The 25,419-nt window shown below is 45.9% G+C and overlaps 1 protein-coding gene across 2 annotated transcripts in view; it reads right to left on the bottom strand.

The window, feature by feature from the left end:
* The window catches only part of MRPS5 (mitochondrial ribosomal protein S5), an 804,837-nt gene that overhangs the window by 562,054 nt on the left and 217,364 nt on the right, over window positions 1-25,419 (bottom strand). For both annotated transcript variants that reach the window (XM_069606860.1, XM_069606861.1), the window contains exon 5: window positions 12,027-12,061. In XM_069606860.1, the coding sequence (XP_069462961.1) occupies window positions 12,027-12,061 (35 nt within the window). The remainder of the gene's footprint in view (window positions 1-12,026; window positions 12,062-25,419) is intronic.

A 25,419-nucleotide genomic window follows, 5' to 3' on the forward strand; every position in this document is an offset into this window, starting at 1 on the left:
AGATTTTAAGAGGTCTAAAGCATAAAATGTGATTCAAACTCTCCATGACACTTGCAGTTCTAAGTTCACATTCTCTTGTGCCATTTCCAACCCGATCAGCACCAAATGCCCCAGTGAAGGACAGTACAGTCCAATGGAAATACATAAGGAGGAAGATGGCATCAGGGGAAACGAAGGCTAGGAACCTAGAGGAGCAATGGACGTCCAAGCTGGGAAACTTAACATGGTTGGCACAAAGGAACAAACAGAGCAGGGTTATTAAGAAGGTTCAGGACATAAAATTGGCGGAACAGTCCGAGAACCCGAAGAGATAGTGGAAGTCTTTGCCTCATTCTACAAAGATATATATAACGCACTGTAAAATAGCCCAGAGGAAAAGTTCCACCATTTCCTAGGGGACCTCCTTGTCAAAAGGCTGATGCTACGAACTGCTTTATAAGGAGAACTCTCAGATGAAGAAATGGAATCAGTGGTGGAACTACGGAAGGGAAAAACACCAGGGCACAATGTCCTACCAATAGAATTATAGATTACTAAGGGGGGTAACCCATCCAAACAATGAGAGAAGCGTTACAGGAAAGTGGACTGAGGAAATCTGTGTGTCTGAGCCAATCATACTACAAAAGGGAAACATGTGGATCGCTGTGAATCCTAGATCGACCTAATAGAGAAAAACAAAGATATAAGCTAGGGCATTAGTTAATAGTTTACTGAAAATCGGAGGAAAAAATACATGAATACCAATTTGGCTTCATGCCGAAGTGGTCAACGACGATCAATAGAAGGAGGCTCCATACAGCTTTGGGAAAATGCAGAAGGCCCCCAGCACGCATTCTCTCCCTAGATGCAGAAAGCTTTTCATTCGGCTGAATGGAACTACATTCTTGGGGTGCTATGTAAAATCGGATTCGGAGAAGGCTTCCTGAATTGGGTGAGGCTGCTGTACAGCAAGCCATGTTCTAGAGTTAATGTTAACAGATTTGTTTCTAGCAGTTCAAAACTGGAAAGGGTAACAAGACATGGCTGCCCACTATCGCCAATCCTTTTAGCAATGGCAATCGAGTCATTAGCAGAATGGATGACACGAAATCAGTTGCTCTGGGGGTGGAGTTGGCCAAACAGAGAGGAGCAGAATGTCTTGCTATACCCGGATGATATTCAGCGCCATCTCACAAACCCGACTAGATCAATTTATGAGTCATGGAAATGACGAGACTTCAGAAAGCATGCAGGATTAAAATGTAACTGGGAGAAATCAATCCACTACCCTTTTAGCAGAAATGTTGAGGAATGAAGTGCAAATTGTCCTTTGGGAACCGTAACCAATGGATTAAAATATCTAGGCATAATTGTCTTAAAGGAGGAAGGCTGCTTCTGCAAATTAAATCTAGCCTCAACCCTGAAATGTTTTCAAGCAGACGTGGAGCACTGGAATAGATTACCTCCAGCTGTGTTCAGTTTACAGCTTTATATAAAATGATCACATTCCCCAAACTGTTTTGTATTATCCAACATGCCCCAACAAACAAAGACATAAGATTTGATTTTGAAAAGGTGGAAAGGACCCTCTGATCCTTCTTCAAAGCAGGACAGAGAATCCGATTAGACAAGCTTTAAAACTCCAATTGGGATGAGTCCATGGAATTATCAAATTTAAAGCTGCACTACTGGCCATAGTAAAAATACCTGCAACACCAGCGCCTCCCAAGTGAATCTCAAAAATCAAAATCCACCCTCCCCAGACATCCCCCATGGAATGTAATGTGTTTAAATGAAAAATAAAACCAAGTAGGTCTCGACACTATATAAAAGGTTATCCTTTCACTTAACCACGTTGATGAGTGAGCCTGAGACAAAGGTGCCAAAAGGACCTAGTAAATGAGGAGGATGACAGGAGAGACTCTGCAATACAGGAGGGCAATATCCATATCAGTTCAAGGACTTGCATAGCATCTCCTTTGTATAATAGATTCCGAGTAAAATGGGGCAAGAGGGAAGCAAGGCACGTCCTAAATGTGTAAAGGAGAAGGGCACCTTTATAGATATAGTTTGGGAGTGCCATAAACTGCAAGGGCACTGGAGGAGGTTTGTGATGTAAACTGCCAGTTTAATTGATCAACTGGTTGACCCCAGATCCCATGTTGATTTTGGGGGTGTGGGGAATGGGGGGGGGGGAATGAGTGGTCAACAACCGACTTCCTAAAACATCCAGGCATTCTTCAACCAACCTAGCATTCATCATAGCCAAGACATATATATTAACTGGATGTGCCCGGACATTCCGATGTTGATAAAATGGCATACAGGCATGGATGCCATCATAAATTGGGACCGATTAGTACACAAGAACAGAGGTTGCCCCCCTGAAATTTGTAACATTTGGAACTTGTTTGGACTGACTGGGTATAGGCTCACATAATGTAATAATAGCCTAGGAAAAAAGGACAAACAAGGTAGGAAAATCAAGATATATCACAGGCTGTCTAGGGCAAAAGTACAGAAGATAGGACGAGGAGGGAGACAGGAGAGGAATGCACTAGGAAAGGTGAGGAAATTACACTGCAAAGAAATGTTACAAGTGTTAATATTGTTTATTGTTACAATATGTTGAAAAACCAACAAACACTTATTTAAAAAAAAAACAAAAAAAACTCAAAAGGTCAGTCGTCCCACAAAGTGATCCATCGGCAACATGGAACTCTGCATTTCTCAGCACAGCTGGCCTTCTAGCCTTTGACATAAACCAAACCTCCTTCAACTGCCAATGCTACAGCAACTTTCAAATAATATGTCCAAAATGCCCTATATCATCTCCTTTAAAAGGTTGTATACTAATTGACCTTTTCACAATTGACCTCGGGAGAATTGACCTCCAGAGAATTGACCTAATTTAGAAGGTCAATTAGGACATATATGCTGGGGGAAATCCCCCACAACCTCCCACACTATCCAAAATCCCCCACAACCCCACCACCCAATCCCCTAATATTATTTATAATCCAAAACCAACACAATACATATATAAAATAATATAAATGTCAATTGTGCAGAAGGTCAATTAGGACCACTATAATTAGGGCAATTGTGCAAAAGGTCAATTGTAAAAGGTCTATTTGGGTAATACCCCTTTGAAATACACCAACCAACTATATCCCTTTTTCCAGAGTCCAAAAGTGATGTTTATCTATGTCAAAATGATGATGTTTTAATATCGATGTACAGAACACATTTCGGGGACAAACTATGATTTGATCAATACATACGCAATTAGACTTTAAATTGTTTCCACAACACCCAGATGCAAAAACTTTGTTTCCCTAAGGGGACAGATGCAAGGACACAGACAAATGGTGGGCGGCAGTGTGGTGGCTCCAGGGGAAGGTACTTGTTTTTTAAAACATGAATTTGCAGAGCCTAAATCATTCAGATAGCATTTTTGATTCATCATGCAAAGTTGTATTTCACGGTGCCTATATATAAAATGAAATAGCCAGCTGTACCGATGGGTGGCATATAATTCAATATTGACTCCCTCATTTCACACAACTCCCCAATCACTCACTTTTTTCTCCCTAATCAGGCATATGATTTTAACAAAAAAGGGAACACAGACGCTGGAGCATGCCCCCTCCTTGCACTCACACAACTTTGGCATACTCTTTGAATCAGTGGTACCAGCAGGGCAGTGCCAAAGGAAGAAGCTGCTGGATTTGAAGAGGAACTTTCAGGTACAAAATGTATTTTAATGTGCACAAATAACTAGGTGCAAAAAATTATGTATTACTAAACGATTAATTGTTTTACAGTTAAAATATTCTTTTACTCACCTAAAAAATACGCACAATTAGAATAGCAATATTTTTTACACCATAAAATTCATTTTACTACACATTTTAAAAAATAGGGAGTAAAATAGTATAGCTTCACAATCTTAACTGGAGTAATAAGGAACCCAAATATTGTAATGCATCTTTTCAATCACAAATACCGTCACAGCTTATTTAAGTATTCAACTTGTTCTGACCCGCATTGTTCTCTAGCCACCATTATTCGACACAAGGCTTTTGCAACTTGTAGATGGCCGCCTGCATGCTGCGAGGTGCACCCTCTTCGCTTTCTTTCATCTGATCTTCCTTTGTCCCTCTGATTGGTTGACTGGTGCTTTTCTGCACCTATCGTGAGCCAGCAGGCGATTTCGAGCCGGCCCACAACACGAAGGCTCGCATCCTGCCTGTCCAGAGACTACAGAGGCCAGGGCACGGAACTTTCTACATTGCGCTCCGGACATTCTTACTACCTAACCTAAACCAGGCCGTAGCCCACAGCACCTGTGGGTAAGCTACTGCCCCACCCCTCAATGTTATTATAGCTTCCTGTCCTCTTATTTAGCATATGGCTTGCTTGCATGTACCACCATTTACTCACTGTCATGTTCTCTTAGTCTAGTGATACCTGATGCAGTGATTCTGACCTCCCATTCATGTTGTTTATCCGGACATTACCGCTTGCTATATATGTCATGCTACTGTTATCGTTTGCACCAAGCTCCCTCGCTTAAGCAATGTTATAGTCAGCACGGCACTACGAGCACTCTGAGATAGCGGAGTTGTGTTCTGCCATGCTACCTTAGCTAAGCTTGCCCAGATTCTCACCAATTAATTCACAGCGCAAGTGCGCTCCCTAACTAGCCGAATTACTCATAGAAGCACCCTCCATCTACTGCCTCCTGCTTACTCACCGTTAAATTCGGGCTGCGTTAACATCTCTACTATGGTCATCAGGTCCACCCATTGCCTATAATACTACATGGCCTCGACACTAACCATCTTTGTCCAACTATCTCTTGTGGTCCCGGGCGCACTCTCACTAAACCTCCCCACACTGCTCCTACTGCCTTCTGACAGGGCTTCCACACCCTTCCCTTACTACCTGACACTGTCCAGACCTGACCCTACTATGGGTTGCCCTGCGACTACCACCATTGAGCACATCTACCCCAACAACTACACCAACCAGTACCTCAATGACCCAGCGCTATGGTTGGAACACTTTGCACAGAAACCTACACCTAATCAACCGTGCCCCCTCTTGATCTGAAACAGACTATTCATTTCAAGATTCCGACAAACATACATACGCAACACCAATCTCAAGCATACTACTGCTAAACCACCTTCTCCCATCAGCAACCCTAATATCCCTACGCCAGCTCTAAACCACAACAGATCAAGGGCGCTCTCATCAACGCCAGATCTATTCCAGCCCACGCCCTTGACATCGCAAACCTCATGTCCCAGGAACTTGACTTCATTGCTATATCTGAAACATGGTTACATGCTACATCTGGACCGTCCCTGTCCTTAGCACTACCGCCAGACTACGGTATCACTAGATGCGATCGCAATACGTCCCATACTAGAGGGGGCGGAGTTGCCTTCATTGATAAAAATTCTCTGGCTCTAAGAGAGGTTACCAATTCCAAACTTGAGTCGGCCGAACTCCTCTCAGTCAAACTAGCACTATCGCCTAACCAAACTGCCACGCTGCATCTTATATACAGAACTCCCGGCCCGGCACCCTCCTTTTTAGGCGAAATGTCCACCTTACTTCTTGACAAAACTAAAACTAACTCCCAAATCTTCATCCTAGGTGACCTTAATCTGGGACTTGGCGATCCCAAAGACTCCATTGCCTCGGACCTGGAGAATGCTCTATCTGACCTCGGGTTCACTATGCACATTCAAGAACCCACCCATAACAAAGGGAGGACCCTTGATTGGTTAGCCAGCACCAACTGCAATATTAATGTCCTCGCCAACACCCCCGTCCGATCACCACATCATCACCTTTAATCTTAAAGCAGCCCCACGTTCCCCAACCATACTAGCACTAGCCTTCCCCACTAGAAATAAAAGTGACATCACCAAAGAGAAACTACTCCCACTGCTTCTCCCGGCCTTCAATACAGCAACCTACTCCTGCACCGACCCCACAACCTTAGCAGACACCTATAATCGCACTATGCTCACAACCATAAACTCAATCGCCCCTATCAAACTCAGGAAGACTAAACCACATGCACATCTTAACTCATGGTTTACACCTCAGTTAAGAATACTCCGCAAAGCTAAACGTGCTGAAAATCGTTGGAAAAGTCACCCCTCTGATGAACATAAGGACGGCTTCATCCTCACCTCCCTCTCCTACAAAGACGCCATCATCCTTGCTAAAAGAGAGTCCCTTTAAAAGAGTCCCTTAATAACCGCATCATGCAAGCAGAATCTAACACAAAATAACTTTTTAAGATCTTAAAGGAACTCAAATCCCCAGCCACTCCCCCAGGCACCTGCATCAAAGATAGTAAATGGTGTGCCAACATTCAGACCGCTCTATTGAATAAAATATCCACATTACAATCCAAAATTAAAGACAAACAAGACAGCCTGAAGCTGGACAACCGGCCACCATCAAGGGCTACCACCCACCCTCACCCAAAATTAAACCTTTTGCTTTCTCTCCACTCACTATTGTTGAGGTGGAAGACATCATCAAGAGAATCAAACCGTCCAATTATCAAGGAGATCCTTGCCCTGCCCCCATCATTAAGGATTCCGCCCACGACCTGGCCCCATTCATCACAGCCTTTATGAATTCCTCTTTTAAAACAGGCACTGTCCCTGACAACCTCAAGGACGCATGGGTGATCCCATTGCTCAAAAAACCAACATTAGACTCAAGCATACCTACTAATTTCAGACTCATAACCACTGTCACGTTCCTGCTCAAAATCTTGGACCCTGCAGTTTAACTGCAGATCCAAGACTACTTGGAATTCAATAAACTCCTGGGCTTACGTCCATCCGGATTCTGCCTCAGACATGGGACTGAAACAGCTCTGATAGACCTGAAAACACAAATTGAGGTCCTGAAAGATAACGGGAAATTAGCCATGCTACTCCTCCTAGACCTTTCCGCGGCCTTTGACTTGGTCAATCACTGAATCATTTGCCAACACCTTCATTCTGCTGCACACTTCTCCGACTCCCCCACTGCATGGATTAAAACCTTTCTGAGTAACAGATCCATAAAGGTCTTTTCACCCCCTGCAGCAGCAGAGCCGCTCCTATCCACTGTGGCATCCCTCAAGGCTCTTGCGTGTCACCTACACTTTACAAAGTCTTTACCAAGCCGTTCTTTGACGTACTTGACTATCTGGGTGTCTCATACACTAACTATGCTGACGACACCCAGATACTCATTCCAATCACTGGCGACTACTTAGTTGACACTAAGGCCTTGAACGACGTCTATCTAGTCATCCAGGCCTGGGTGGCCCAACACGAATTATGCCTCAACGACGATAAGACGGAGCTCCTCATTTTGGGCTCCTCGCAACGTCTCAACAAACTAGCTCCATCCTACCAGTCATTAATCATAGATGGAAACGTCATCAAGGTCTCGAAAGATACTAAAACTCTAGGTTTCTATCTTGACGCCACTTTGTCCCTGACGCGACAAGCTAATGCAGTTAGATCAGCCTCTGCCTACACCTGCAAACTTATTGCAGCTTGCAGACCCTTTCTGACCACTTCAAACAGCATCACCTTAGCCAGAACCCTCATCATGTCGAAAATTGACTACTGTAGTGCTCTCTACCTAGGGACTAGCCAAGGGAACCTAAACAAACTACAAATCACCCAGAACAATGCCATCAGGGCAGCGCTAAACATTCCCAGAAACCATCACATATCTGAGTCTAGAACTAACCTACACTGGCTACCGGTTACGCAGAGAATCTCACAGAAAACACTGGCCCTCACCCACAAATGCCTGGCTAACAAGGTATCCCCCCGGATACCTCGCCAACCGGCTTTCGCTCCACACTTCCGTCTGACTTCAAAGAACTGCCCAGACACACAGCCTTTCGATTCCAAGATTCAGCTTCAAAAAGCTGGGCGTATGAGCTTCCCTGTTCTAGCCTCTAAGCTGTGGAACACTCTTCCGGCCACTATCAGATCCGAGGACTCTTTCAACACCTTTAAGCTGCAAACCAAAACATGGCTCTTTGATCAAACTGAGGCACTCCTTCAGTGACGAATGTGTCACAGTCGCGACTCTCTCCATTTCAGACATGTTAATTCCATGTCGATTGCTCCATTCCTCTATGTCATGCTCTGTTCCTCATGATTTTGCTCATACTGACTTATGACTGCCATTCGGCTCACCCAACCTCCACTGTAAATACTTGTATGCAACTATGTTTAACTCTGCATGTAAATACATAATGTATGTAAGTGTCTTGTGCTCCTGAGACTGCCAGTCTCCTTATCCGCAACTCTCATTGTAAATCACTTGTATGTAACAATGTCTAACTTTGTATGTAAATAACCCTAAAGTGTGTGCCCTGATGCCCCTGGGCCTGGCGGTGCGTGTTACAAAGAAACAAAATACAAACACTCCGCAGCGAATGCTTATTTTATGGCAATACCCATCACAGTGTAAATCAACACTTCTTCATTCTGAAACGATGAAAGCGCACACATCCCAATTTGCTATGGAATTGCTTGTTGTATGAGAGAGAGAGAGAGAGAGAGAGAAAGAGAGAGAGAGAGAAAGAGAGACCGAGACCGTAGAGGCCAGACAACTTCCTCCTGGAAGGCATGGCAACAGATCAGATGCGCCCACCCAGCATGCCGAGCAAAGGCATAGATAAGCCTGCAGAACGCACAGCAGCCCCGCTGGTAAACAGAACCGAGAGGCCCAGTCATGAAGAGGGGGCACACCGCAGGACCGAAATTCAGTGACAAGAAAGATGTGGGAGCCCTGCAGAAAGTGAGTGGGAATGGAGCCAATGTGCCAGTCAAAGCGAAACCCAAGGAGAAAAGCGAGGCAGAGAAACCACGTCACCCTATCTGAAAGCCTGCATGGAGAAGCACCACTCAGAAGGTACATGGTTGCTCCAAGGAAATAGGTGCAGGGCGAAGGAAATCCAACCCCAAGGCATGGTGAGAAGCAGACCCCAAGGTGGGGTGAGGGGAAAGACAACTGCCAGAGGCGGGGTGAAAGCCACCAGATGGCAGAGAATGGTGAGAAATTGATCCCAAGTCAGGATGAAAGAAGGTGAACCCTAGAGTGGGGTGAACGAAAGCAGACCCCAAGGTTTGATGGACAAACCCCAAGGCAGGATGAGGTACCAGAGACCCCATGGAGGAGTAACATCCCAGAGAAAGACAACTAGAGTACAGTAGAATTTCTGGGTGGGGGGCCCAGGGAAAATACCAGGTTAGGACATACAAACCTGAAAGTGTCCCAAAGACTGAATGCAGATCCGAGACTGGGAGAGGGCTTGCGAATGGCACAAAAAAAATAATAACTAGTCAGAGACTGATGCTCAAGCCCCCAAATAAGGGGGCGCTCCCATAAAAGAAACTCGGTGTCCTGAATGGAACTGTGCAACGGAGCCAAGAGCCTGGTTTGGGGAGAAAGACATCACAGTGGCTTCACAGGCCAACCACCATTCCTCTGTTTGAGCAACAGCCCGTATTATATTTTTTTGTTAAGACTTAGGATACTACCACACTGCCACACAAGCATCATTGTCTAGGGAGGATAGCTTGGGGTCAACGAGCTCGAATTTGAAAAAAAGGTGACGATGAGCCACACAGGTGCGATCTCCGGGTGCGCGCTTAGAAACCTCTGGGTATTAAGCACGTTATAAATAACCTATAAAAATAATCATCCAGCATCCATCTTTTTAAGGATAATTTGAAGACAATCGAGTCCCCAAACTACATCCGGCTGCACTTTGACTGTTTTCACTCCGCAGTCGCCAGATCTGTCCGAGATGCCTCGACCAGCATTCCAGATCCACCAAACAGCACAGAGACAACGATTCTTGGCCCCGAGCCGCCGAGCCGAACAGTATTTAGACATCCGTCCAGCTGCGCTTGCCGAACTGCCTGACGCTTGATACCTGCAGCTGTATCCTGCCACTAACTCTTTCTCACAGGCTGCGAAGTGCACTGGAACTGCCTCAACTCTGTCGAGCACCAACTTCTTCAGCACCAGGTACATTGTGTTTCTGCCCCCCCCCCCCGCTGGTGTTTCTGTGAGGGGCCCTAGGAACCGTTACGACCCTTTGGTGTTGAAACCAAATAATCTTGAACTATAAGAATGATTACTTTACCAACTACCCTCCTGTCAGTTTCCAGAGTGCATCCCTTTCCTTCGAGAAACTGTCTGTCCTCTTTGTACAAGGTCTTATAATTTGCTTGTGTTTCAATCTGTTTGGATCCCTTTTGGTGTACTAGAGGTGTAGGGTTGATTGATGGTTTAGAAACCCATATTCATCCCTGGACCACTGGTGCCCCGGAAGTTGATTCGTCATAGGTACACAAATGTTCAGATCCCTGGAAGGGGACAACAACTCGTCTTCTGCCAACGCGTGTTCCTTAGGCTGCTCTTGAAAGGTGGCAATTTCAATCAGTAGATAACCCCCCCTTTTTTACGAGAAACTCCAAGGTGTCACGCTAATCTGAATCACTATGAAATGGAACTAGGGATCTACTACATGAGGCTTGCAGTACTTGTAAGCTCAGGATTTCAAATTCGCAAGGCTGAATATAGTCCTGGCACCGCTTAATGAAATCACAGTCAATTTCATGGGTGCCCAATTAACTTTGACAATATGCAGATGTGTGCAAAATGGAACACACTGCAAAATATTTCTAAGTGTTACAATAGTGTCTTTTTTTTTACAAAAGCTGATCCACCATGCAAAGGTGAAACAAGCATTGGCAATGCCAACAGTTTGGGCGTTTGTGTAGGCATGGGAAAGGCACTTGCCAGGCAGTGTCATACTGATATTCACTGGCCATTGATGGTAGCAGGTGCAAAATGGTACGAATACCTGGGCACCTAACAGCCGTGCCTGGCAAATGCCCAATACTAATACACAAGCCAAAACCGTTAGCTTTACCAATGCTTGTTTTAACAGGACGTCAGTGAAGCGCACGCATATAAAATGCTTATAAAATCGAGTGGTTAAAGGCAGACTTAGTTGACATTTTTATTTCACCAGTAGCACATGTATTGCTTCAATTAAGACATTAACTCCCAGAAGACTGCTTTGAAAAAGCAATGGCAGGCATGCATGCAGTTTGATGGTAAGGCTTCATTAAAGCGAGCTCAAAGAGTTCCCATGAGGAGTTGTTTTGTGCAGGGAGGGGCAGGAACTGGGTGAGAATGGCCACTGGGATTAGCTTGGCCAAGTACAGTCAATGGGTGGGCAAATAGCCAAACACCTACAAGAATTGTGTCCCCCTCTTCACCCATCTCTACTCTAATGTAATAGTGTCGGTGTATAGGTGGCACAAGCACCACCTAATAGCCCAAACTAAAAGGGAGGACACATTTGGAGCCTACATGGTAAAAGACCAAAAACTTCTCATGGAAGGTTTCTGATCAAGGATGCTCTATGGTCTTCTTTTCCCGCCTGGTATTGGCTTGCATTTACAGACTTCAGCTATACTTTTACGAACGAATTAGGGAGGGCAATGGTAATCAGCTGCTTTTATTCGATTAAAACATCAATATTTCAAAAAAATGATCATGCAAAGTTACATTTAAAAACCAAACCTAAACACAGCGTGGCAGGAAAGCTTACTAAAAGCAATAAGCACCCTGGCGAGGGTGGCCAGCACCCCAGGTTACCGCTTTGGTATCCCAGGGTTCTAATGGCCTCCTTGTGCCCCCATTCCAAGTGCTGGAACGGGGGTAATCCTGCAGCCCTCGTTAATGGCCCTGGCTGCCGGGCCATTACGCCTCCCCCGACCCCCGTTCAGACCCTTGGAACAGGGGCTTAAAGCCACATAATGAAAACATTTTTAAAAAATCATGAGACCTCTCTTTAGGATGCCACGTAGGTGAACATATATCTACTAAAGCTCCAACCCCTGTTTACTGCTTGTATGGAGTACGTTTTCACAGGAAACGGATGCAGGGCGTCAAACAACTGCTTCACTTACCTCAATTACTCTAGAGTCAAAATCTTCGTATGTTTCTGTGAAAAGAGGGGAAAAAAACACGCGATTATGGTTTTTAGCAGACGACTTGCTTCTATACTGTCATTTTGATCATCAAATTGCCTGCCTACAAATAATATACACAGGATGGCGGGCATTTGCAGGGCTGGTGGGCGAGAACCAACGGTCATGTACCCTTTTGCATTACCACTTCCCCGCCCTCTTTACCCTTGCTCATGGGTGCACCACTCTGGGTTAATTGAGCTCCACCCCTCCCAACCCCACCTCGAAATGCTTTGCCATTCGGTACCTGCAGACCTCGGAGCAGTCATGAGCAGGACAAAATGCAAACAATAAACCAAGACCGGGCCTTTGCGATTACTTTCCTTGTGTTCGCAGCAGCGTTTTTCTTAGGCATGAATTGTTAAGCAATTGGCACTGCAAGGAGGCATTACCCAGTGCAAGACCCCACCTGCCATAAAGCTCAAATAAACTGGCAAATCTGTGCCTGCTTCCAATACAAGTGAAGTGTGTAAAACAAAACTCCCTTTTAAATATCAGTTAATGGCGTGATGTCCACATCCTTGACATGCAAAAAAGGGTTTACTTTCATGTGGAAATCAAATGTTCTTAACGTCATGCATTACGGCAAACTGAAAGTTTATGAACATCTCCACACTAGGTGATCTTTTCACACAATTTCTTTTAGAGTGGGGCTCAGGTTTAATATGATGTAGCGTACAAAGCACATTGTTTTTACCCCGTGCCATGTTTTAGTTCACTTGTATAGCAAAGAAGGGGTACGGAACTAAATTGCCTTTTCAGCCACCCCCACTCTCACGGTCATACAACAGCACAATCATTGACATTGTCATGCTTGTGCAAATTCTTTTGATTCCTTTGGAATCTGCCTATTTTTTTTTTTTACACAAGCTATATATATACACACACATATGCATACAGTCAGATATCAAAAGCATAGACCTGCATTTACATATTTGTGTTGCACGTCAAAGTACACAAGATAAAAATTGCATGATGGGGACCTGTTTGCATGTAAGGGTAAACGTTAACAGGTCTCCTCTGTGCAATTTACATTTTTAAGTACGAGAACCCCATGTATTTCTTAAAGTTCAGAAAGCAGAGTATTTTACAATAAGGATTTTTTCAGGCTATCATTATTTTGCATTCTAAGACATGTCGTTTTCCATTGAGGATGTGGAAAATAAAAGGTACCACGATATTATTTTGGCTTAACAAATTTGTATAACTATTTAGATATTGTAAGGTTGGTTTACTATGGGATTTTTGTATTTTCTACATAAACACTATAAAAGACAGTGTTACTTTAGTTCTTGAAAGTCAAAACATGACTATTTGTATCAAGTAGAGCCCAGAAGGTAAGTGGTCAAGGGCCTAATTTGCAGAGGAGGTTAACATCCCTGGTTTACTGCTCACACAAAGTTTGAAATCTCACTGACTTAACTGCAGAAAGTGGAGTCATTAGACGCGACTAAGTAAAAACAAAAAAAGGACTGCCTTACAACAGGGCTGATTAACAATACAATTAGGGACAACATGGTGTCTCCTTGTGCTTCTACACTCGGGGCCGCACGAGACTGCTACCTAGAATTCTGTTATTGTTGCAGTCACCCTCCCTCAGTTGCCATATCCTTGACAAGCAGATATGTATTCTTAACAACCAGTCACTTCATCAGAGATTATAGCAGACTGACAATGTCCTGTCCTTTCCTGACGCTGCCTACAACTGAAGCTGATTGGCCACTCCGAGTACTTTCCCGAATGAGAATGAGTGAAACTCTTTGCTATGCTCAGTTATGCTATGTAATTGAGTCACGTTATCCATTTTTTTAGTTTCTTGGCACTTAGCGGTGGGCTAGGGGGCTAAGACAGGGCAGTCCAAGAACATTTTGTTGCAATGTTGATGTGTGCAGATCTTAAAAGGTAAAGCTGTCTATAGAGTGTAATCTATGTTGATTTTCTGGAGTTGGGTGTTGAGATTAGGCTAAGGGATGCTGTCAGACACTCTGCCATAACACACATTAAGGACAGGGGCAATGTGCAAGGGGGAGGGGGGGGGGGGGAGGAGTGGAAAGTGCAGAGCAAAGGATAAAACAAAAACTGGTAGTGCAGCCAGCAAGGTGGCAAGTGCAAGGTTAAAGCGCCGACAGGGGTGTCAATAAGTGCAGATAAGGGGACTGTAGGGTTGCAGATACAGGTGCCTCCGGAACCGAAGATGGTTCTCCTCAAATTTCAGAGAGGCAGGGAGGCTATTCCAGAGGGAGGCCCCAGGCCGAGGAAAGAGCTCCACCCACAACGTGTTGCTTATAGAAGCAACTGACTCTGAGGGAGTTGGAGGCGCGAAAAGATCGAGTAGGAAGGTATTTATGGAGGGAGAGTTGAAGGTAATGTGGACCCAGGCCCGAGAAATCCTTGTGGACAATGCAAAGGTTCTTGAATTTAATCCTTGCAGCCACTAAAAGCCAATGAAGAGATTTCAGGGCTGGAGAGATATGATCCCAGGGCTTGAGGCCAAGGACAAGTCTTGCAGTCCTGTTCTGGATGTGTTGCAGAGGGTGGAGAGTAGATGCAGGCAGATTTAGAAAGAGGCTGTTGCAGTAGTCCAGCATAGAGAGAACCAGAGCTCTGGAGACAGTGAGCTTCCCCGGAAGAAGAGGAAAGGAAGAATACCTCAGAGGAGGTTCAGTTGGTAGTTTTTCTTCTTCAAGACATCAAAGATGTGAGGCGAAAAGGAGAGTGTGGAGTCAAAGATATCCCCCAAAGTTCTTAGCTTCACAGGTGGGAGCGGGAAGGGGGCCAAGGGAGGCAGGCCAGAGTGGCAGGAAAGGAGGGTACAGATGTGCTAATGAGGAGAATCTATGTCGTACTGGCATTAAGGCTGTCGTACTGGCATTAAGGCAGAGATCATTGGAGGCACACCACTCCTGGATATCAGACATACAGTCAGAGATGAGAGAAGGAGAAGAGGTGGCAGCGGGAAGCCTGAAAATTAGCTGAGTGGCACCCGCATAGCACAGAATGTTGGAGCAGAGAGCGGCAATGAGGTGGGCGGGAAGTGCCAGGTATTGGTTGAAAAGCCAGGGAGAGAGGTTAGACCCCTGGGGCACACCACAGGTAGAGGGTGAGATAGAGGAAAGAAAGGAACCAAGTTGGACCTGGGAGGGTCAGAGAGGAAAGAGGTCCGCCATGTCTCGGCCTGATTGGTGACACCCAGGTTATCATGGAGACGGTGGAGTAGGATGGCATGGTTGACCGTATCAAAGGCAGAAGAGAGATTGAGTAGGATGAGGACAGAGGGGATGTTAGAGTCGAGGTTGGAGAGCAGGTCTTCACGGATGTTCAGGAGAGCAGTTGCCTTGCTTCTGGCAGCTCTGAAGCCAGACTGATGGTCATGTAGACAACCAACAGAATCGATGTGAAGATTAAGCTGGAAGAATGGCCAGCTTTTCCAGAAGTTTACCCAGGAAAGGAGTGATTTATTTATTTTGACATTTGTATAGCTCACAAAACCCAGAGGTATCTAGGCGATGGAGTGATGGAGATCGGGCAATAGTTAGCCGGGCAGGAGGGGTCAGCTGTGGGTTTCTCGAGAAGAGGGTGCACAAGAGTGCTTCAGACCGGAGAGGAAGGGAACAGAGCCGAAGGAGAGGTTGCAGAAGTCGGCCAGAGCAGGAGCAAGGGTGTCAATGTAGTCCTTGACAATTTTAGATGAACAGGGAAGAACCTGTTTTGACAAGACTTTCATAGATCAGACTTGTCTGGAAATCTCGTCAGGGGAGTAGAAGTGCAGAGCATGGAAAGGGCTCTGTTAGGATGCAAGTCAGCCAGAGGAGGAGGGGGAGAGAAAGTGGCAGCGAAAGCCTCAATTGAGACACGCTTCATGGGTCGGATGACCGAGAAGGTCGATGGCAGAAATGGAGTTGGCTTGGCCTGAGGGCTAGACAGGGAGAGCATTGATTACCTGCTTAGCCCCCCACCCCTTCATAAAAAAGCAAGAGACATTAAAGTGAAAATTACAAAAAGCCAGTTGGCCAATTAAAGAGGGCCGTAAGTTTAGGTATTCTTTTAATTATAGCCACCGCAAACGTTTGGTGTAACAAAACAATACACACCCAGCGGCCTGTCTATGTCAACTAAGGTGAAATAATGTACACAAACAAGCACTTTAATTGCAATTATTTCAATGGTGTAATTATTGCTTTGGAAAGCATTCCAACAAGACTCCTTCAACGATTCCATGTGCTCTGATGCATGGGTATTGAAAAATGCAACTTTCTTCAAACAACAAGTCATTAAGGGAATGAAAAATATGTCTCAGTACGGATCTGGTTGACTTGTAAACCCAGATTAAAAATCCGCAGTCTTCAGAAAGAAAAAGGAAAGAACATCAATTTACTGCTCTGCTCTACAAAGCGAAAAGCGAGTGCTCTTACTATTGATTGCGGGAGAATATAAATACAGACAACACTCCATCTTTCCCAGTCCAAAGTAGCGGTCTTGAGAAATCGCAGATCTGTATTTCAGCATGGTTAAGAAACCGAGAATAATTTTGCTGTTCTTATCCTTTCTTTGATTGGGAAACAAGAGCATTAAAACAATGTACTTTATCTTACAGTGTAATGCCGTTTCACAGGGTTGGGCCACATACAGAAATATGTATTAGACAAACGAAGGCCGTCATGGAACATAGCACACTTGTGTTTGGACAGTGCAGGTCAACGGAGATTGAAGCAGAAAAGGTTCTATACGACCAAAAAAGTGATGGGTGGAAGGTTTCGAATAAATCTGAACCACTGACACTGCTCTGGGCATCATTCCACATCACCCTTTTTGGCCTGTCTATACTATTGGAAAAGGCCCACCCATGGTACTGCCACTACTGCAGCCCAACGCGAACTGCCAGGTTCCCTCTGCATGGAAACACAAGAAACCCCAAACAGGTTTCAGGCAGAAACATGTTTGGGGATGCTTTTGGTCTTGTGCAGAAGGGATGTGACCAAGCAGTTTGGGCTGGACTGCCCCTTTGGGGGTGGGACCAACCCTGATTTACATATGGTCTTTCCCCTTTTGTAATGGCTTGGCAGGTGAAGAACATTGGTCTGGAGAGTTCCCCAGTGTTCCCCAGGGCAATGCCAGAGGTTAAGATTAATTCTAAACCTTCCGGCCATCACCTCTTGTTTTGCAGAAAAGGTTTTTTAAACGATTGTAAAGAAAAATATTACCGACAATGTATTTCGCCTCTAAAAGGTTTTCCAATAGCAAAGATTTATTGGGGTAATTTCAACAATTTCAGAAGTCTCTCTGGGTACTGGGAACAGGAAGACATGTTTTTTTCAGAAGGTTAAAATCGGTATTCTTTCTAATAAAAGTCAATGTAATAATTTGCCAGAATTATTATGTTAAAAGGTACTTGTATAGCGCACCGTCACCAACGGAATTGGTCCCCAGGCACTCTGGTGGATCTGTAAACAGGAAGGGCAGGTAGGATTAGTCGGAAAGAGGGGAGAAGGAGAGTGGGAGAAGTGGTGTGCTGTTGGCAGCTTCAGCTCGGTATACACCGAGTGCTGGGCTTTGGTGCTATCATCGGATCGGGCGAGGCCTCGAGTGCTGTGGGTGAAGTTCAAGTGTTGATGCGGTGTGGTAAAGTGCATGGGGATTGCTGGGAGAGAGTTGGTTGTGTGGTTTGTGTGGGTTTAAGTATGCAGAAGATTGAGGGTTGGGTTAGTGGGGTCTGTATCTGATTCAGGTACTTATGGTTCTGTTAGAGTTGTATACCTGTGGGTTGGGTTGTTGCTGGTTCCTCGTGGGCCGACCCGTTTTGGTGGTTTTGCACTGATCCAACTGTATCCTATTGATTATAGTTTGTATTGGTCGGTGCGTCTGAACCTAATCTTCAGTTGTGGGGTTGGGTGGGTAATATCTATTCTCAGGTTATCTAGTGAGACCCTGGTCGGTTAAGGCTTTGAATGATTCAGGGTCTGAGTCATGTTGATGTGTTGTCCTAGTGGATTCATCATGGTGAGCCCGTGTATTCAGTCCTTAGCATCCTACTGTCCTGACTGGTTCTTTGGTTTCTGAGGGGTGAACTTCTTTGGGACTATTGTTTGGTTGTAGTTTTTTGTGTGGTGGGGCATTGTGTTTCCTGCTGTGTGTTGGTGGACATGTGTAGTAATGAAATATTCTGGTTCTCACCCACTGGATTTGGGCTTGTGGTGCCATGCTTCCTTTCCCTCTCTTTATTATGTCCTTAGGGCTGCTGGGGAATATAATGGTTATGGTCCTCTTGATGATTCGTCCTAGTGTTTTTTTTGTATTAGTTTGCTATGTTTATTGTCTTTGATCGTGTTGCAGCCGTTTCCCGTTTGGTCGTTTCGTATGTCGTGGGAAATTTACCCTGGCTTTTCCCATTGATTGATCGGTGTGTATTGCGGACGCTTTACGTTCGTTGATGTTTTAGTTATGTCAGTGCCCCTGTGACCGGTCTTTTCAGTTATGACGCGAAGAGACAGGTTGTGAGTAATTTCCTGAATAATAGGTGGTTTCTTGTGTTCCGTATGTACTTTGGGAGGTCGTTCCAGGTTTTCGGGGCTTGGTGAGAGAAGGAGGATCCTCCAAGTTTTCTTTTTTTGTAGGTCTTCGGTTCCAAGCGGATGTCCATGCTTGATCTGAGCATTCTTGTTGGTTGATGTAGGCGCAGTTTGTCTCTTAGGAACTCAGCGCCTTCGTTGTGTACTGTCTGTGCGTAATGCACATTGTTTTGAATTTTATTTGTTGTTTTATTGGTAGCCAATGTAGTGTTTTCAGCGCTGGTGCAGTGTATTCTCTTCGGGGTAGTTTCAGAAGTAGTCAGTCTGCCGCGTTTTTAGGAGTCGTTCAGGCATGCCTAAGTATAGGCTATTGGCATAGTCTACTTTGGACATGACTAGGGCTATGATGGTGGTTGTTTTGTTGGCGAACGACAGAAATGGTCTCTTTGCCGCTCGCAGGAGGAAGAAGAATTTCTTGAGGAGAGCGTTTACTTGTGCCTCTAGCGTGAGATTGTTGTCCATCAGAAACCCTAGGTTTTTTACAATTGGCGCAGGTGCTGGGGTTGTCCCGAGTACCCTTGGCCAAGGGATGAATTTGTTTTCTCCTCCATTTTTTGTGACAAGCACTATTTCAGTTTTGTCTGGGTTGATTTTGAGGGAGTTGGAGTTCATCCAGAAGAATACATCGCAGAGGCAGTTTTCTAGAGTTTCTTTCCGGGTTGTCTTGTATTTTGAAGATTATTTGTGTATCGTCTGCGTAGTTGTAGCAGGTGAGGCCATGGCTTTTGATGATTCTGATAAGTAGATACAAGTAGATGTTGAATAGTAGCGGGGAGAAGGATGATCCTTTTGGTACTCCACAGGTGGAGTCTCTCGGGCTAGATTTGAAGGGTTTCATCCATACGGTTTCCGTTCCGTTTGTTAGGAAAGATTTGATCCATAGTAGGGCGGTGTCTGTTATTCCAAGTCCTTCTAATCTGGTTATACGGGTGTCGTGGTCGACTGTGTCAAATGCTGCCGATAGGTCTAGGAGTATCAAGGCAGTGCTGTTGTCCGAGTCTGCGTTGAATTTTAGATCATCCCATATTGAGAGTAGAGCTGATTCCGTTCCTCTTGGTGGTCTGAAGCCAACTTGTGCCTGGTCTAGTGAGCCGTTCTCTTCTATAAACTCTTGGGTTGTTTTGTATATGTACGTTTCGAGCAGCTTGGCTGTGTACGGGATGTTGGAGATGGGTCTGTAGTTGGTGAGGTCCTCTACATTTCCCGAGTAGTGGCCTGATGTATGCAGTTTTGAAGGCTTTTGGCATTTTCCAAGTTGCAATGGAATGGTTAAGGATGGTCCTGTGATATTCCATGGGCGTTCCTTGTTTAAGAATCGATTTGTAAACGTCTGGTGGGCAGGGGTCTTCGGGGGACCCTGAGTTATTGCCTTCATTCACCAGTTTGACGAATGTCTCCACTGATATTTCTGGAAAGCTTTGTAGTTTGTTTGGGTGCTCATTGCAGAGTTTCGTGGACGGAGTTTGTGTGTTGTTGCATCCCGGAGGGTTTTTGATTTCTTTTACGATTTTGAAGAGCTCTTTTTGGGTATTTGGTGCTTCGAAGATTCGGTTGTCGTAGTGTTTCCTCTTTGCTTTTTGTATGCCCTGTTGTGTTGTAGGAATTTCAGTTTGTAGCCACGTCGTTTTTTTCTTTTCATGGTGCTCAGTAGTGGGGAGAACCATCTTGTCATTGCCAGTTTATTCGAAGAAGTGAAGGGTTTTTCTTTGGCGGTGTTGTCTATAATAGTTAAAATCCAGGAATGCAGCAGGGTTACCTTTTTGTCCAGGTCATCTTCTTCCATGAATGTTGGGTGTGGTTTGTTTAGCTCCAGGAGTTCATTCAGGTTGGAGTTTATGATGGTTCTCTAATTTCTTTTCATGTTGTTCGTTGTTTTGTCTGGTTGACTGTTTGTTGGAGTGGTCATTTTGATTGCGAAGGGGATGATGAGGTGGTCGCTCCAGGGTATTTAAATTGGGGGTACCGTGGTTCATTGCTGCTAGTTGGCTGGTTAGCGATTTTTGTATGGTCGTGGTTCCTCCTTCGAACCAGATGTTGAAGTCTCTGAGGACTATCAGGTGTTTGTGTTTGATGGCTAGGACGGTGGTTGCTTCTGTGAAGGAGTACACGAAGGTTGCATCGTAGGTCGGTGGTCTATATATTAGTATGAATTTTAGGTTTGTTTTGGGGCTTACTGCTAGACGTATGATTAGGGATTCGCACTTAACAATGTTTAATGGGTCTTCCAGTTTGATATCCAGGTGTTCCTTATGAATGATTGCAGCCCTCCCCCTCTTTTGGTTTTTCTGCTTGATTGGACGCATTTGAAGTATTCAGGCAAGCAGTTTCTGAGGGTGATCTTGTAGTTGTTGTCTAGCCAATTTTCTGTTACAAATAGGATGTCGATCCCTCCGTCGCAGAGCAGATCGTATTTTTTTCGGTGGCATGTTTGGACTTTGACCTTGCATTGATGAGGTTGCAGTGGATCTTTTTTGTGTCGTTTTGCTTGTTGGTTGTTCTTTATTTTGGTTTGTGGTTGTTTGGTTGCAGTGCATCGTTATTGGCTTTGATTGGGGGTGGGTGAGGATCAGTGGAGGCTGCATCTTCATTGAAGCGGTCCGTTAGATTGAAAGCTTGGCTGTCAATGGTGTTGCTTCTCTGTTTGTGCTTGTTAGGTGAAGGTCCGTGAAGGCTCTTCTTCGTTGAATTGGTCAGTTAGGTTCATGTTTGGGTTGTTGGTTAAGAAATCCTCATCGTCGTTATGTCCAGTATGGCGCAGGTGTTAAGGGTGACAACCTGTTCTTGTAGGCTTGGGTGCTTTTGGTGCCGTCTGTTATTTGGGTGGGCTGGTTTGTGTATCCTCTGAGCGCTGTCTGGTGGGGTTTTGATGCTGGGCGTACTGTTGTCAGGGTTTTAGTTCAAAGTTTAGTGCTGTCTATGTATGTCTTTCGGGAAGAGGTGAGGGCGGTATAACTATTTTATCACGGTTTGGTCCTCACTAGGGGTAAGTTAAGGTGGTTAAGCCAAGTTTTGTACTTGAGACTAAGCCTGACTATGTTCTAGAGTCTCGTATGGTAGGAGGGACCCTAAGCAGTATTGTAATCCTTATGATGCTAATTTTGGGAGCAGAGTCCCTGCTAAATTTGGGAGACCTGTATAGTGGGAGAGAGGCCTATCAATACAATCTGAATATCAAACAATGCAATTGTAGGGACAGAAACCCTGCTGCATTTGGGAGACCTGTATAGTGGGAGAGAGGCCTATCAATGCAATCTGAATGTCATACAATACAATTTGGGAATCGTACCCTTGATATGTGTGTGTGAGACCTGTATAGTGGGAGAGAGGCCTATCAATGCAATCTGAATATCACACAATTCAATTTGGGGACAGAACCCCTGCTAAATTTGGGAGACCTGTATAGAGGGAGAGGGGCCTATCAATGCAATTTGAATGTCATACAATACAACTTGGGGCAGAACCCCCGATACATTTAGGAGACCTGCATAGTGGGAGAGAGGCCTATCAATGCAATCCGCATAGCACAAAATACAATCTGGGAACAGAACCACTGCCAAATATGAGAGACCTGTATAGTGGGAGAGAGGCCTATCAATGCAATCTGAATGTCATACAATACAATTTAGGAATGGTAGCCTTGATAATTTTGGGAGACCTGTATAGTGGGAGAGAGGCCTAACAATGCAATTTGAATGCCACACAATGCAATTTGGGGACAGAACTTCTGCTAAACTTGGGAGACATGTATAGTGGGAGAGGGGCCTATCAATGCAGTCTGAATATCACACAATGCAATTTTGGGGATACAACCCTTGCCAAATTTGGGAGACCTGTATAGTGGGAGAGGGGCCTAACAATGCAATTTGAATGTCACACAATGCAATTTGGGGACAGAACCCCTGCTAAACTTGGGAGACCTGTATAGTGGAGAGGGGCCTATCAATGCCATCTGAATATCATACAATACAATTTGGGGATATAAGCCCCTAATAGATTTGGGAGACCTGTATAGTGGGAGAGAGGCCTATCAATTCAATCTGAATGTCATACTATACAACTTGGGGACAGAACTCCTGATCAATTTGGGAGACCTGTATAGTGGGAGAGAGGCCCATCAATGCAATCTGAATATCGTACAATACAATTTGGGAACAGAGACCCTGCTAAATTTGGGAGACCTGTGTATTGGGCGAGAGGCCTATCTATGCAGTCTGAATATCATACAATCCAATTTGGGGTTCCCGAACCCCTGATAAATTTGAGAGACCTCTATAGTGGTAGAGAGGCCTATCAATGCAATTTGAATATCCTACAATACAATTTGGGAACAGAAACCCTGATAAATTTGGGAGATCTGTATTATGTCTACTATAGTGTATGGTGTCTATAACTGGTAACACTGTTTTATATCGGTTTGTTAAGAGGCTAGGATCATAGGGTAGAGTGGTTGATCTACTCCTAACCCAGGCCACTCCTACCTTACTGGTCCTTGTAGTTGATGGTTGACGGCTGGCCACTGGCTTCCCCTGTGGACACCTGCAGACGCTTTATGGAGCCGCCTCTGTTGGGGGGCCCTTAGATGCAGGGTCTGCCAGGCAGAAGGCTGCCCTAGGAAGACCAATGAGGAAGGCTTTCCAGTGACGGGAGTACGGGGTGTGGGCAGTGGACAGCAACGGTGCTGGAGCGCTGGAATGGGCACAGAAAGTAAAATCCTATGGGCCCAGGGGGCTCTCTGGAAGCGACCGCACTTACCTGCCTCTGGGGTGGGTCGGGAGGCGAGACAGAAGGGAAAACAGGAAGAGGGTGCAGGTGGGAAAGGACTACTGTGGTTTAGGAAAGGGACTCGGGGTCAACACAGAGGTTGCTGAGGGACGGCTGAAAGAGGGAGGGACACTCACTGTGGTTCTGGTCCAAATGCAGATGTCTCATGGAGCGAAGCTTCAATCAGGGCTCGGGGGCGCGATGGGAGGCGGGAGGGCTGTGATCCAGGAAGGGGAGTTGGGTAGGGAAGCAGGCCTGGTCGCAGGTTTCTTTTGGTTGTTGGGGTTCCGGGGGGCCTGGGGCTGTGGGCTGCCTTACCTGGGGTGCAGGGCAGAAAGGAGCCGAGCGGGCTCACGCAGTTGGAGGGCCTAGTGCACACAGAGCGAAACTCCAATCAGGGCTCGGGGGCGGGATGGGAGACGGGAGGGCTGTGATCCAGGAAGGGGAACTGGGGATGAAATGATGAAAATATGCACATTGAAATAGGAATAACATAACCTACCTGTAACGGTGGATTTCCAGCGTTGGAGGCATTCATAGTCTCACCTGTACAGAAGAATTCCCCATCAAAATGTGAATCTTCATTGAAAAGCAATGATAAACATGAACATCGTTTACTTGCATGTCAGCAAGGAATTATTCTGAGAATCTGAATCTATATAAAGTAACATGATGAAGAATATGGTTTTATTCCAGATGCAGTAGGAACTCAGGCATTTCTAAAAAGGAGAGTCATTGCTGGGCTTTGCCCGGGGCGCATATGTCAGGAGCAACCCCAGTACAGAGCGAGCAGACTGGTGAGTCAGGGACGCAGCAGCGGGGGGACCAGCAGAGAAGCAGTCGGACAACGTGTTGTATTCCGGACTGAGCACCTCGCCCAAGTTAGTCAGGGTTTGGTATGGGCAGGACCATGTTGATCGGTGTATTGCAGAGGCCTCTATCCCCTACGGCAGCATACAGAGCCCCAGATGTGCCGCCCCTGAGTCAGGAAGTGCCGGGGGGGAATAGGGGTCCAGTGTGAGGGAAGTCCTGAGCTGCATATGCAGGGCAGCCCAGGAGAAGAGAGGTGCCAAAGAGCAGCAGCAGGAGGAGGAGGAGGAGGAGGAGGTAGCCCACGCTTGGAGGAGGACAGAGGCGCAAAGTTCCTGCACAGGTAGTGAGTGGCCTGGGCGGGGACCTGGAGAACAACTGTAGCTCATCACATCCCCGCCAGGCAAGGCAGAGTTTGCGTTGGGATGCAGAACACTCCCATCTTGGGGCACGGACCTGCAGATGTGAGCACCATTAAAGAACAATAGAGTGAAGAATGGCAAGACGGGGGGCTTGGCGGCCATGCGGTGAGGAGCGAAACTCGAGAACCGAGTGATCTGACACGTAATCCGCATAAACTGGCGTGAATTGCGAGTAAAATACAGCCAGGAAGAGGGTGCTGGTGTCGGAGCACCCATGGATCAGCTGTGGAGATTGCAAATCAGAATCGGTCGGGGAGAAATCACAAGTTTGAGACCTTGCCAGCCAATACCAACATGGCAGGCACCAGCTGCGTAATCCGGATCGGAGGGCTGCCAGCGGGAGGAGGAGCTGCTGCAGAACTGACCACCAACAAACCCAAACACAGGGCGGCGAGAGCGCTCCATGAACGCGCTGTGAACGGTAAGCCCCTGAAGTACGAGGGACCTGCACTTGGGCCAATAGGACCGCCCAAGTTGCCAATGGCGCAACCGCCATTACGGCCCGGCAGAGCAGTGGAAGAAAAGTGCTGGTGAGGACAGGATATCCATTTGCTTCCCCCCGGGCTCCGGTGCAGGAGCTGTGTGCCAGAGCCGACACAGCGGGCCAGCCCAGGTGGGACAACAAGGCACAAAAAGCAGGCGGGGTTAAATCTGTGTGTCTCTTACCACAGGAGAGGCGGTCTCCAGCCAGGGAAGACCCGCTTGGGTGAAGAGGCGCGGGCCCCTGCCGGGGGGCGAATAAGATCAGCGCAAGGCCACAGACACAGTGCAGCA

Source organism: Ambystoma mexicanum, chromosome 4p (assembly GCF_040938575.1).
Source record: "Ambystoma mexicanum isolate Mex_15411 chromosome 4p, UKY_AmexF1_1, whole genome shotgun sequence".
NCBI lineage: Eukaryota > Metazoa > Chordata > Amphibia > Caudata > Ambystomatidae > Ambystoma > Ambystoma mexicanum.